Source organism: Ahaetulla prasina, chromosome 2 (genome assembly GCF_028640845.1).
Source record: "Ahaetulla prasina isolate Xishuangbanna chromosome 2, ASM2864084v1, whole genome shotgun sequence".
NCBI classification, from domain to species: domain Eukaryota; kingdom Metazoa; phylum Chordata; class Lepidosauria; order Squamata; family Colubridae; genus Ahaetulla; species Ahaetulla prasina.
The window spans coordinates 164341865-164356526 of NC_080540.1; the positions used below are offsets into that span (position 1 = coordinate 164341865).

Here is a 14662-nt window from a genome sequence, read left to right on the forward strand (position 1 = left end):
ACTACTTTGGACATGATGTCACTTTTTCCTGGTAGCTTCGCCAGGCTAGAAAGTAGGAGATTGCAAGTTCTAGTTCTGCCATAGCTATGAAAGCCAGTTGAATGACCTTGGGCCAGTCACTCACTCTCAGCCTAACCCACTTCACAGGATTGGTTGCTATGGGGAGAAGAGGAGGAGGAAGGTTTGTTGGATACGTTCACTGCCTTGAGTTATTTGTAAAAATCATAAAGGCAAGGTACAAGTAAATAAATAATGTCATACAATATACGAATTTCAGCAGCAAAGCAAGCCCTGAAGGCTAGATAGCTCTTACCTCTATCACTAGCTGAAAACCTTCTCTCTTCTTAATTTCATCAGCTAGATACCTAGGATAAAAAAGAAGAAAATGCTAGGGAAAATGCTTGAACCACATGCCAGTCACCAGGAATGGCAGAAGAACTTATCCCAAACTAGGGTTTTTCCAGGGGTGAAATGCTCCCGGTTTGGACTGGATCACTTGATCTGGTAGCAATGGCGGCAGGTGGTTCGGAGAACCGGTAACAAAAATCCCTGCCCCCCCCCAAGCCCAGCTGAGCCGCGCAATCATCAGAGGTGTTTTTTTTACTTTTAAAAGCATTTTTTCTTGGGCCGAAAAAATGCTTTTAAAAGTTAAAAAAAAAGCCTCTGATGATCGTGCAGTTCAGCTGGGATCATCAGAGGCTTTTAAAAGCATTTTTTAACAACCTCTTTGGCCAAAAAAAAATGCTTTTAAAAGTTAAAAAAAAAGTTGGCCATGCCCACCCAGTCACATTACCCCACCACCAAGCCACACCCAGAGAACCGATAGTAACAAATTTTACATTTCACCCGTGGTCTTTTCATGTACCTAGTGTAAGCAAAGGCCCTATCCACTCTCTGCTCCAAGCCTTTGCTGCCGTTGGCCTTCCACATCAGCCACAACTTAAAGCAATCTACTTTGCGTCCACACTGGATGGTTTGATCTCCCCTGTCATAAGCTATGTTGTAGAACTTGTCCGTCTGGAAGAGGTAGGTAGCTTGGGCACAGTGGCATCTCTGCAGGAGTCCCTGGGAAGAAAGAGGTATCAAAAGAGTTTTTTGTTTTTTTAAAAAAAACTTTGTGTTTCACATAAAATGATTTATTCTACTTGACAATGCAAAATACTCAAAGCAGAAGTTCATTCCAAAAAACTTCAAAATGAACTGGAAAACGTGATAAGAATAGGGTGATCATAGACTCAGAAACCAGAGAGTTTAAAAGAGAGGTGTGCAGCATAAGACCTTGGGAGATTGCTAAACTACAATTGGTCCTAGGTCAGTGTTGGCGAACCTTTAGTGTTCTCGCGTGCTGGCCCGCATGCCAGAAGTGGCACACAAAACTGTTCTGCGCTGAATGCGCGGCCCCGTCAGCTCCCGTCGCATTCCTGTGCTCAAACACATGCCAGTCAGCTGACCATCGTGTGTGCGATGCCACCAACCCCGGAAGTGCGGCAGTCCATCGCGCATGGGCACAATGCCAACCCGGAAGGCTGGGTTCTGGTTTGCACATGCGCGATAGACTGCCACACTTCTGGGGTCCGCCAACACCACGTGTGCGACGGCTAGCTGAGCGGCAAGCGTTTGAGTGCAGGAACGCAATAAGGAGCCAGCGAGGCCACGCATTTGGCATGGGACAGTTTCGCGTGCCATAGGTTCACCAACACTGTCCCAGGTAGTATGATCAACGGTGTGGGATAAGAAGTTAAGTCCTATTTGGAGTGTATTATTCATTGCAGTCTCTGGTTCGAAGCAGGAACAGCATGGCAGATAAAATACCTGCCAAAATTGGAAAGAGGGCGAACAGGAAGAGGGAGTGTTCAGAGGTGAACTTCTGTTATAAAGGCCTGCAAATGGAAAAGGCTCTTTTTTGGAATCCCAACCAAAGCATTTCTAATTTTCATGAAGAAAACTAAAAAGTTCCAAGAAAACTTAATTGGCAGACATACTCATATTAGAGTAGATCATCTTCACCTAATAAGAAAATAGACCTTGTCAGTTGGACAGGATCTACTCTGCCCAAAGCAAGGAATGGTAAGACTACAGCTGAGTATAGCCCACAATCCCACAAAGTTTTTTTATCGGACATTTATTTCAATACCTTTAGAAACTTTAGTTTGGGTTTATAAAGTTTCTAAATATTAGAATAAATTTAAATATTAGAATAGAATAGAATAGAATAGAATAGAATAGAATAGAATAGAATAGAATAGAATAGAATTTTTTATTGGCCAAGTGTGATTGGACACACAAGAAATTTGTCTTGGTGCGTATGCTCTCAGTGTACACAAAAGAAAAGATACGCTCATCAAGAATCATAAGGTACAACACTTAATCATAGTCATAAGGTACAAATAACAATCAGGAAACAATATCAATATAAAGCGTAAAGATACAAGCAACAAGGTTACAGTCATACAGTCATAAGAGGGAGGAGATGGGTGGTGGGAACGATGAGAAGATTAATAGTAGTGCAGATTCAGTAAATAGTTTGACAGTGTTGAGGGAATTATTTGTTTAGCAGAGTGATGGCCTTCGGGAAAAAACTGTTCTTGTGTCTAGTTATTCTGTTGTGCAGTGCTCTATAGCATCGTTTTGAGGGCAGGAGTTGAAACAGTTTATGTCCAGGATATGAGAGGTCTCAAAGTTTTCATAGTAAATAGGTGATAACATTTCAGAGATACTGAGAAGTTAGACAATATTAGCCTTGACCGGGAATATCAAACTTCTATATTCTGCAGTATGGAGTTCCCCCTTTAATGCTGCTAGCTGAGGACGTATTACAGTAATGAAGCCGAAGAAATAAGCATAAATCCAGAATTAGTTAGTAGTGTACAAGAAGGTCTCAGTTTGACTTTTGGACAGAGAGTTGGACTAGGTAGCTCTGGATTTCCTCTAACCATATTATCTGGAGGGAGAGATAACTTGTACTATAGCCTGCTTAATGTCCAGGAAGAGAAAGAGAGATTCTGAATACCTACAGAGTTATCCTGGACCAGAAAGGCAGAACACTGAAGCCCAGTCATAAGCATTTTGTGGGGATTCCAAGCCACCGAATCAGCCCTGGATGGAAAATAGAAATGAACATTTCATAATTGGATAAACCTCGTATGCAAATAAATACTAATAACCATCTTTAGAAGACTGGTAAAAATTCATTGGTGCACCTCTTTATTTTGGATCTTTCATATATATGAATTGTCAGAGAAATATGTTTATCTATAATTCAGGGGTGTCCAAACTTGGCAACTTTAAGACTTGTGATTTCAACTTCCAGAATTCCTCAGCCAGCTTTGTTCCCAATTCTGGGAGTTGAAGTTCACAAGTCTTAAAGTTGCCAAGTTTGGACACCCCTGGTCTATATGGTATCCAAAAATCAGAAGGAGCACCTATTCGACAAATAAAATTTGTATTTAAAAAACACAAGTTTTTTGAGCTGCAGCTTAAGACATCAGCTGCAAAACATTGGAGGCTAAAGTACCAATCTTTTAATGTTTTAACTTTCAACGCCCAATGTTTTTAATGTTTTAATTGTTTTATACTATTATCTAGTACAGGGGTCTCCAACCTTGGCCACTTTGCTGGCTGGGGAATTTTGGGAGTTGAAGTCCGCCAGGCTTAAAGTGGCCAAGGTTGGAGAGCTGTGATCTAGTGCATTGTAAACCACCCAATTGCTTGATAGTGAGCTGGGCAGCTTATACATTTAATAAATAACTAATTAAATAAAATTTACATTTATATTGATTTTTTTTAGACTGAAAGAAGTCAACCTATCCATGGAGATGCAGAAGACTTTTCTTTCAAGCCAATCCCTCAGAATGAGCAAACTGGCAACCTTACATCACAAGTGGCCAGCCTCGTCCACCAGCCAACCAGCACTGCATCTAACCAGCAGCCCACCTCTGACTTTCAATTATGCATGTGCCTGATCCAGTGCGTCATTCCAGCACATCTCTATGGTTGTCTTGTTTGCTCCTCCTTCCGCTTACTTTGCCTAGCTAGACTTTGGGCCTCAAACTGACTTTCTAAGGAACTGAATTGGGTCAATAACAGAAGATTTCCAGCAATGTAATTTACCAACATCATGCAGTTAGCAATACTTGATCTGCATCTACATGTTCACAGCAGGGGTGAAATCTACTTACCTTCCCTACCGGTTCGGAAGTGCGCACTCCGCACTAGTAGTCCGCACTAGTAGCAGGATACTAGACATCTGCAGCTGATGAATTAAAGCAACAGGATCCTGCAAGGGTATTCTTTGGGGCAGCTCTGCCAGGAGAGGGAACTGTTGTCTTACTGTTCGTTCTACTGACAGGGCAAATAGCCAGTGAATGTGGCCCTGTAGTTCTAATTCAGTGGGGATGGAATGGCACAAAGGCCAATCAAGATCTCTCTAACTCAGGGATGAAATGCTACCAGTTCAGACCAGTTCAGTTGAACCGGTAGTAAAAAATGCTACCGCTTCGGGCGAACCGGTACTTCCAATGATCAGCTGGACGACGATCAGCTGTGACACACGCAATTTATATTGGCTAGAATCGTCGGATTTCCTGCTTTCTAGCTAATCTAAATCGCGTGGCACAGCAGATTTCCCCCCCCCCCTCGCTGTTCTACTTACCTTTGCAGACTTGGAAGGCTTCAAAATGTTCCTTTTTTGGTGCTGTGAGGGCGCGCATCAGGCATGCATGCACGTGAAGCGTACATGTGCATGAAGCGTACATGTGCATGAAGTGCGCATGTGCATGAAGCGCACGCTCGGTAGCAGGCTCACAGAACCGGTAGCAGAGACTCCAGAGAATTTCACCGCTGCTCTAACTCCATAAAGAGACTGACTAGAAACTACAGTATTTGTTCATACATTTGAATGACATGGTTATTTGTGGCCTGATAAAATCAAGCTCAGTGTGGATTTTAAAAATCATTTTATTAGACGTGCCATACTGAGAATTTGGAACAGCTAAAAGGCAAAACTGACTCTTAAAATTCCTTTATGCTTATCACCCTGAGAAATCTTTTTCAGAAGGGAAATTGATAATTAAACAAGAATGGTTGCCGTACACTGATTTGTTGACTTTTTTTCTCAAGGAGAATTTAACTTAAAAATGATAACATTAGGAGGTTTTAAATGCCATTGGTTTCCTTCTGTACATCTAATGGAAAAACTTAAGGTGGATAAGAGGAATTATGAATGATAAAAGGGTAAAACTGATGTAGAGATTTGTACAAATGATGATCACATTATTTCTAAGATCAGGGGTGAAATGCTCCCAGTTCGGTCCGGTTCGCCCGAACTAAAAGTAAAAATGTTAAAAAAAAAGTTCCGACAATCAGGTGAGCAATGCCCGATAGCCGGCACTTTTTTTTTTTTTTTTACTTTTCTAGCATTTTTTTCTGGTAGTTAAAAATACTTTAAAAAGTTTTTTTTAAAAAGTTCCGAAGATTGCACGTCGCTCAGCTGATCGTCGGAACTTTTTTTTTTTTACTTTTTAGGCATTTTTTTACTACCGGTTCTCCCGAACCGGTATAAAAATGCTTTTAAAAAGTAAAAAAAAGAGGCTCTGACAATCACAGCTGTGCCATGCAATCGTCAGAGCCTTTTTTTTAATTTTTAAAAACATTTTTACAACCTATTCGCCTGAATAGATTGTAAAAAAATGCTTTTAAAAGTAAAAAAAAAGCTCGCGCACCACAGCTGATCACACACACCCCACACTGTTCTACTTACCCCATGCCTCCTTTTGGTGTATACTGCATGGGCGCCCACCTTGAAGTTGGTGCATGGCACGCATGCACAGCCAGCGAACCGGTAGTAAACCAGTTCAGATTTCACCACTGTCTAAGATGTACAAACTTTTATTAAAAACAGAGACAGAGGACGAACAAGTCCAAAGTCAGGCTGTATTTTTTCACAGCTCATTTCTGCAAGATCCTTACGATTTATATTGATATCGACAGTTTCCTGTTTGCTTATTTGTACCCTATCACTATCATTAAGTGTTGTACCTTAGAATTCTTGATGAAGGTATTTTTTTTTATGTACACTGAGAGCATATGCACCAAAACAAATTCTCTGTGTGTCCAATCACACTTGGCCAATAAAAAATTCTATTCTATTCTATTAAAAAAAAATACTATCTACCTTTCGATCCCATCCAGAAGATGCCGATGTCTTTGGGAGAGGAGAGCACTGCCACCCCAGGCTGCCTACAGCAGAAAAAAAGGGCCTTGTGAGTTACTTAAAAAAAAGTCCAGTCAAAAGCATGGGGATAATGCTGCTATTGGAAATCCCAAATTAAAAATACAAGACTATAATTCAAATGGTAAGAGACTAGCTAAAAGCCTAGCTTTTAAAGGCTAAAAGAATCTCAAGATAGCTTTCAAGCAGAATGTGAAAATCTGGGCTTATGCCGAATTTCCACAAACATCAAGGAAACCACTTTTCTACAAATGTACCCAAATAATAAATCACACTTCACTCAGCAAGACAGCTGTCCGCTCCACCTCTGTGTGACTGAACCATTCATTAGCTATTTTCTTACCTATCTCCATTGGGGAATAATATATCTGCTGGATGAGTTGTTAAGACAGCGTGCATCAACATCTCTAGAAGGTCTTTATCTCCACAGACTGTACTTACGTCCACATGGAACCAGAGTTTGTGTCTTGTGCACACCTCTGCAATTTCAGGCAGGGGGTCAAAAGCTCCCAGGACAGTGGTGCCACAGGTGGCATTGACAAAGAAGGGGAGCGCTCTCTGGAAGAGAAGATCACAGGTTTCATTAGCATAAAAAGGTAAAGGTAAAGGTTCCCCTCGTACACATGTGTTAGTCGTTCCTGACTCTAGGGGGCAGTGCTCATCTCCGTTTCAAAGCCGAAGAGCCAGCGCTGCCTGAAAACGTCTCCGTGGTCATGTGGCCGGCATGACTAAACCCCAAAGGCACACGGAATAGAGTTACCTTCCCACCAAAAGTGGTCCCTATTTTTCTACTTGCATTTTTATGTGCTTTCGAACTGCTAGGCTGGCAGAAGCTGGGACAAGTAATGGGAGCTCACCCCGTTACACGGCACTAGGGATTCAAACCGATGAACTGCCGACCTTTCAATCGACAAGCTCAGCGTCTTAGCCACTGAGCCACCGCATCCCTTTATATGGCCCAGTCAATAGGATCTGATACATATGGTCACATCTGCCTGAATTTCATTTCATTCATGTATAACTCTTTGATAAAGGAAGCATAAGCTATTGCATTAGCACACTGTTTCTTCACTTGCTGCACACCTCAGACAAAGAGTCAGAGTTTGCAAAGCCCCTATGCCTATTGTGTGTCTCTTTTAGCAGGATCACTGGCTTAGATGTGGGAAGAAAATGCATCCTGTTACATATAGCTTGGTGGGAGCAAAGGGAAAATTGTAACCTCCCTCAAACCCCTCCACAGGCAACATACCTCTGATTTGGCCTGGTTGATCTTTTCCTCTAGATCAGCGGGGATCATTTTCCCTCTGAGGAAGAAAAGAGTGATTGAAATGACTGAGCCATTCAGCAGGTCCTTTCAACTAGTCCCGCTTGCTTAAACCACACTGACTTTAAGTCATTCCAAGCAGGCGGGAGAATGAAGCTATGTGTTTTCACTTTGGTAATATAGAAGGACCTTTCACTTTGAACCTACCTGTCAGGGTTCCAAGGAACACCCCCAATGAAATAAAGCTCTGAGGCTTGAGGTTCCTCAAAATTCCAATTTATTAGAGATGTCATGTTGGCACAGCTGGGAAAACCTGAAACTGAAAGCTTCCAGGTTTTCCACACCCAGTGGACAGTTCACATCCCTGCCCCACACCTACAAGTTCATCACATTGTCCAATCAACTCTTCACACTCAATTGGATACAATCTTCTGGCAGTCTCCATCAGGATGTCCTTGAATACATAATGTTGTTATGACTAACTTTCTACCGCTCCAACAACAAACCCCTCCCAACTTCCCCAGCTAAAATATGTGACAGTTAAGAAGCAAAAAACAAAATTGCCTTCCAAAACTGACACCACCTCTACTGCAAATTAGATCAGAGGAAAAGGTTCCGCGTTAGCCTTATGTGAAGCATTAGGATTTGTTTTTTTACCGCAGGAAGATTTTTCCTTATAATAAGATCTGTTTCATGCACACTGAAATAATATGATTGTCGTGTCCCACTCCTCCGCTGACGGCCAGGTCAGGGAAATCCGAATCAGGCTCGCCTCTGCAGCTCTGCCCAAAGTCCTAGCAAAGTCCTCAGAGCAGGCAGGAGACCAGAAAGTGACTTCAGCAAGATAAGTTCGACTTTGCCTGACTCAGAGACTGCCAGAAAGCAGATCCTTTATATAGGCCATGGGGTGTGGCTCCATGACTCAGCACTCATTAAGGCCTGCCCCTCCCTTCCTTCTGTTGCCTCCGCCTATCCAGTCTTCTGATGCGAGGGTCACTCCAATCAGCAGCTGTTGGAAATAAACTTTCCTCAGGCTCACATGCTGTGGAGGAGGGGGAGGGGTCTAGCTGCTCCGTTTGCCTGGGCATGGAGCCAGGGCTGGGGCCGGGGGATGCTCCCTCCTCTGCAGCCTGCTTGGGCATGGAGCCAGGGCTGGGACCGGGAGGTGCCCCCTCCTCTTCAGCTTGTCTGGGCATGGAGCCAGGACTGGGGCCAGGAGGCATACATTCCTCCGTGTTCGGGAGCAGATAAGAAGGCCCTGGCTGCTGTGAGAGCGGACAAGACACAACAATGATCTAGAATAGGCTCCCCAACCTGTGGGCCATGAGGGGTTTGCAACTGGGCTGTGGAAATGGCTGGTGAGTGCACGTGCACACACCTGCTGTTTCAAGTAGTTTAATCGTAAGAAAGACCCATAACAAGCCATCATTACAGGTATATATCTACATATGACAAGAACTGGAAATACCTCACAGGAGCAGCTGAAGATAGCCCCTCAAGAGGCAAGGAATACATCTCAAACTAATCCTGCCAAGACTGCAGACATAACCACTGTAACATCTTCATTTTTTCATTAAAGCACATACATGTGCACTCCAGTGGTGGGTTTCAAAAATTTTTACTATCGCTTCTGTGGGTGTGGCTTGGTGGGCAGGTCATGGCTTGGTGGGCGTGCTTGGTGGGCATGGCAAGGGAAGGATACTGCAAAATCCCCATTCCCTCCCAATCAGCTGGGACTCGGGAGTCAGAGACTAGATGGGGGTGGGGCTGGTTCTCTGAACTACTCAAAATTTCCACTACCAGTTCTCCAGAACTGGTCAGAATCTGCTGAAACCCATCTCTGATGCGCTCCAGTTTCATGAGTGGTAAGCACGCGCACGCACCACTCGTAGAAATGGAGCTGCACATGCACACACGCACTTGTCAGTTGCTTGCGCAAACCATCGCCTTCCCCACCCAGCAGTGCACAAAGCTGGAAACATTGGGGAACGTCTGATCTAGAAGAAACTCTTTCATATGAAACCTGCTATTTATGCAGACCAATCATGATAAAGAATGAGAACTAGATCCAAGACTTGCCATAGATCTGCTTAGGTGCTCTTTCTTTGGTGCTCTGTTTTATCATACATTGAAAGTTCCTATACAAAGTGATGTTTCAATCTTAGTTCTTACTATGTCCTCAATAATTGCGCCACCAGTTAGAAACTACAGCTGATGGAGAAAACACTCTCTTGCAATCTTAAGGGCTCGAAACCCAAACTTACTTAAAATAAATATTCTTAGCAGGTTGAATTCCACAGGTATAAATAAGTTGAACTATGTAAACATGAAACTGAAAACCCAGAGTTCAGATTAAGAGATTGTAATTTTTTAGACCATAATTTCTGCAGGGGCAAAGGGTTTCTAAAATCGGGGGTGGGAGGGAACAATTGAACAATGGGATATGCAATTCACAGTGGTTCTGATAGCTGTGTTGAGTACGGTTAGGAAGATAATCCAGATTAAATGATCCATTTATAACCATGATGGCGAACCTATGGCATGCGTGCCTATCTTTCCAGGCACATGAGCTTGTCACCCAACTCACCTGCAGCTGTGCATGCGCATGTGCCCCAGCTGGTATTTGGGCCTCTGGGGTGCAGGCATGTAATTCAGGGACCCAGGTGGTCTTTGGAGCGCATGCAGCGCAAGGGGGAGAAGCCACGTGTTAGCGCGGATAGCACATGTGCGCATGTGTGCAAAGCTTGTGAAGCACACACCTGCTCGGCACTCAGTGAGTAAAAGGTTCACCACCACTGACTTATAACATCAAGATGGAACCAGGGGTGAAATTCAGCCAGTTCTATCCAGCTTGGGCAAACCGATAGCAACGGCTGCGGGAGGCTCCACCCACCCACGCGAATGTCATGATGGCGCTTTTTTGCGACGGTTTTAAGCCTCTGTGCATGCGTAGAAGGCTTTGCGCATGCCTGGATGAGGGCGCACCCACATTTGCGAACCAGTAGGGAAGGTAAGTGAATTTCACCCCTGGACAGAACCTTTGATTTCTCTAGTTTTATAAGGATTTCCAGTTATTAACACTCACTTTTCATCCACTGCTACAAGGTAGACATTGTCAGTGCCGATGCCCAAAAAAGCTGCTCCTTTTTGGATGGAGTAGTGGCACTAGAAAGCAGAAAAAGGAGGATCAGCAATTTCTTCCCTTACGAAAAACCTTCTCCCAGGACCCTGTTCTGAGTCCTGGGAAGCCATTTAGAAATCAACTATCACACAAAGAAATATCAAGTTGCATTTTTACCTAACCAACACAATCCTGACCCTGGTTCTGGGGAGAGAGCATTCCCTAGGATTATTCCCCCTTATCTTGTCTACATTTAGAGCAATAGATTACAGATTCAGACAAAGATCATGGTCTACCAGAAGATACACAGCAATAGAAGGCTTCAAAATGAAGGCCATTTGGTGTTTTCACAGCTGTTATTAGCAAAATGGGAATAATTAATTTACTTTAGGCAAGTAGAGAATAACAGCAAGATTTTCTGGCAGGTGGCCCTATCTCTGGCATTCTTTTTCCAGGGGGCTCACATATTTACCAATATCCAGACAAATCCTTTTTTTTTCTTTTTTGAGGAAATAAATTAAACTTTCTTTGGAATAAATTAAAAGCAAATAAACACCACCTCCACTTTCAGAAACCATTAACAAAACAAATCTGTTCCACTGCTGCACAAAAATATTCAGCTTTTTTCAGCAGTTTGATCTCAACTGACCCTCCAATAAATAAACAAACAAACCTAAATGAGGTCAGAATAAAATTGGATTTAATTTGATTTAAAAGGAAATGATACCTACAAAGATCAGAAATATGCACCTTCTGAAATTCCCTGCAACACCCTATGCAAGTGTTAACTGGAGTTTGAAGAAGCAAGATAGGAAGAATATTGATACTTTTGAACTTTGGTGTGGGAGAAAACTCCCGAGAAAACAAATCATTAAAAAAAATTAACCCAGAATTCTCACTCAAAACACAAATGACCAGGTTCAAATTATCCTACTTTGGACACATTAAGCAAAGATCTATCCGTTCTAGAGAAGGCTACAATGCTGGAAAAGAAATAAGGAAACAGAAGAATGGGACAATCAATCAGTAACAAGACTCAATTACAGTCATAAGGAAGGTGCCATCTGGATCTTCCCAAAATGTCTGCTGTTAACAGGTCAGTCTGGTCCAAATTCTGATGTACAAATTCCAGCTTTAGTCTCTCTTAGTTGTACCCAATCTGGTGCAGTGGTTGGATTCAGCCAGTTCGCACCACTTCAGGAGAACCGGTTGTTAACTTTCTGAGCAGTTTGGTAAACTGGTTATTGGAAGAAATCATTAGGGCAGAGAACCAGTTGTTAAATTACTTGAAACCCACCTGGTGCCCTCCAAATTAGGGGACTACACGTTCCCTAATCTCCAATATGTCCCCTCCAGAGGTTCTCATAAAGAAGCCAGCTCAATCTTATTTTAGCGTTGCTGATAAGACAAGGCCTTCTCTCTGAAGATAGCACTACTGGGTGAGCTTTTGTTCCAGAGACCATTAGTATCTTGCCCGGCTCTCCCAAATCCCAACAACAATTCTGCTGTCTGAGGCACTGCTTGTCCCCTCAGGAGTGGGTCTAGGACTGGGCACAGAATATTCAGGAACCAATAATGTTGGAAACATGGGAGAAAATCTGGGTTAGAAATGTTAAGTTTACACAAGCACAGAATTTAAGGGAAAATTTTTATAAGATGTTTTATAGATGGCACTTAGATCCCAAAAAATTATCATGTATGTATCCTAATATCCAAGCGAAATGTTGGAGGTGTGATTGTGATGATGCTACATATTTTCATATTTGGTGGACTTGCAAGAAAATTAAGGTCTTTTGGATAAGAATTTGGTGGATTATTCAAAATGTACTGAAGAAGAAGATAAAGTTCCTGCCACAATTTTTCCTTTTGGGAATTATAACGGATTGTACAGGGATTGAGACTAAATTGATTCTGAATTTAATAACAGCAGCAAGACTGTTGATTGGACAATACTGGAAGAAAGAAGAGATACCTACAATAGAAGAATGGATATTGAAAGTTATTAATTTGGCTGAGATGGCTAAAATCTCAGCGTGTTTAAAAGACAATACGCAGGAAAGATATTTAATTGAATGGAAAAATGGATTGATTATCTACAAAACAGATATCAGATTAAGAAATATCAGATTGCCTTTGAATAATTAGAAAGTTATTTTATGTAATGGGAGGGGTTGGGAGATGAAAAGCTTTGGATGTGGTTATTTGGATTGGAAGGAAAATTTTATTCTATGTTTGGTTTATGTATAACAATACCTTGTGATTGACCCGGGAAGCCGGGGGGGGGGAAAGGAGAGGGGAAGGGGGTTTTCTGGGAGGGAGGGGGAAAAAAGGGGGAAAAATGTTTTTGTTTTTTAAAACTCTTTCAATAAAAAAAAAAAAAGGAGTGGGTCTAGGAAAAGCCAGTTTTGGGGCAACAGGTCATACTTTTATTACTGATCTTTGAAAGTCACAAAGGCACAGGCAACACTGTGGCTGAATTATTCAAAATAAACATGTTAAGTGGTATTAAAGTGGAGGGCGTGTTTTAATCATACCCCAAAACAAAACATTTTGTCACCAAATTTCAATAGCATTCTCAGGAGGAAACCCCCCTCCTCCCCCCCGCAAAACTAAAACCAAGTTAGGCTGGGTTAACCAAAAGCAAGTAGGTTGGTTCTCTAGAGCATACGCAAGAAAACAATACCTCTTCTGATGTAAACACTGCCAGCTTTGGTATTGCCCAATGCCCTTTCTGCTTGCAGTCTGGGAAACGGTGATACCGTGCCACATTCATGGCATACATGTTGGAGATGGACCCTCCTACCAAGGAAAACAACGCAGAGAATTGTTCAATGGCCCACTCGTTACCATTTTAAAGTCAAATCTTAAGGTTAGCATGTAATTCCCGGACTTCTCCAGGGCATCCATTGTAGACATAATGAATGGCAGAAATGGGTTTCATTTGGATGATCAAAATTAAGGGCCTTCTCTGTGGTGGCTCCCTCCCTTTAGAACCACAATTCCCTCAGAGATTCGCCTCCATATTGTTGCTTTTCCAAAAGGTCTTGAAGACATAGTTTTGTCAGAGAGCTTGGGGACCCCATTCAAAGCCAGTCAAGTAGCTTGTCTGATTCTGTTACGGCCACCAGGTAGGTGGAAGAAAATGTGGAGGTTAAATTATGAATTTTTAACTGTGGATATGTAATGTTGTACGCCGCCCAAAAGTCACTATGTGCGTGAATTGAATTATGCAGATTTTACTGCGGATTTTTAATGTTCTATGCTGCCCAAAGTCTCTATGTGAGAGTTGAGCAGCTATATACATTTGTTTAATTAATAAATAAATAATATTGGCTGCATGTCACCTCTAAAACATTTATAAACAAACACAAGCCCTTCTAAATCCCTGGGTTGTAGGTTTTACACACCAGGGGAGAAGATTCCATCGCCTTTTTCCCAGCCAACCAATTTTCGCAGTTTCTTCAGCACCACTTCCTCCATCAAGACAAATACAGGTGCAATCTCATACGTGTATCTAAAACACAAGCGGTCTAATGAGTCTCCTTTGAGAAACAGCCAAAATAGCCAGCAAATTATCGGAAGGCAATGAAGGTGTTCGGTTTAGATTAGGAGTGAGAGTGGCTAGAATGTGCCACTGCTCTGGTCTTTAGTAAAACTGCCAAGATTTATCTGCTCCATCTAACCTAGGAGGAGAGGATACTTAGACAAATTTGAAAGTGCAGGATTTTTATAGTTTTCATTTTTTTTTTATTTTGTGTCTTTTTCTTTACTCTTTTTTCTCTTCCTTATAGAGGTTTTTATCTGATGATGATAAATGAAGTACATATGTAAATAAATATAAATCTTTGCAGGGATAAAATCAAGGGAAGCAGACTCCCATTCTTTTCCCTTTGTCCTTGTCTCTTGCTCCACACAGTTAATTGTATGGAGCAGGACTAACATATCTGGGCTGCAAAAATATGGACGATTGCTACAGGGCAGCAAGGAGATTTTTCGATACCTCTTTGTGGCCATGACTAGTAGTCATCCAGATTTCTGCAGCCTTCAC

The 14662-nt window shown here is 42.2% G+C and overlaps 1 protein-coding gene across 5 annotated transcripts in view; it reads right to left on the reverse strand.

Annotated features, from left to right (window-relative positions):
- CSAD (cysteine sulfinic acid decarboxylase) overlaps nucleotides 1–14662 on the reverse strand; it is a 38408-nt gene that overhangs the window by 6998 nt on the left and 16748 nt on the right. For 4 of the 5 annotated variants that reach the window (XM_058170978.1, XM_058170980.1, XM_058170979.1 and 1 more), the window contains 9 exons: nucleotides 14022–14128; nucleotides 13298–13413; nucleotides 10579–10658; nucleotides 7479–7533; nucleotides 6671–6787; nucleotides 6173–6237; nucleotides 3015–3096; nucleotides 866–1065; nucleotides 314–365 (listed from right to left, as the gene is read on the reverse strand). In XM_058170978.1, the coding sequence (XP_058026961.1) occupies nucleotides 314–365; nucleotides 866–1065; nucleotides 3015–3096; nucleotides 6173–6237; nucleotides 6671–6787; nucleotides 7479–7533; nucleotides 10579–10658; nucleotides 13298–13413; nucleotides 14022–14128 (874 nt within the window). The remainder of the gene's footprint in view (nucleotides 1–313; nucleotides 366–865; nucleotides 1066–3014; nucleotides 3097–6172; nucleotides 6238–6670; nucleotides 6788–7478; nucleotides 7534–10578; nucleotides 10659–13297; nucleotides 13414–14021; nucleotides 14129–14662) is intronic. The other variant, XM_058170982.1, reaches the window with a different exon arrangement.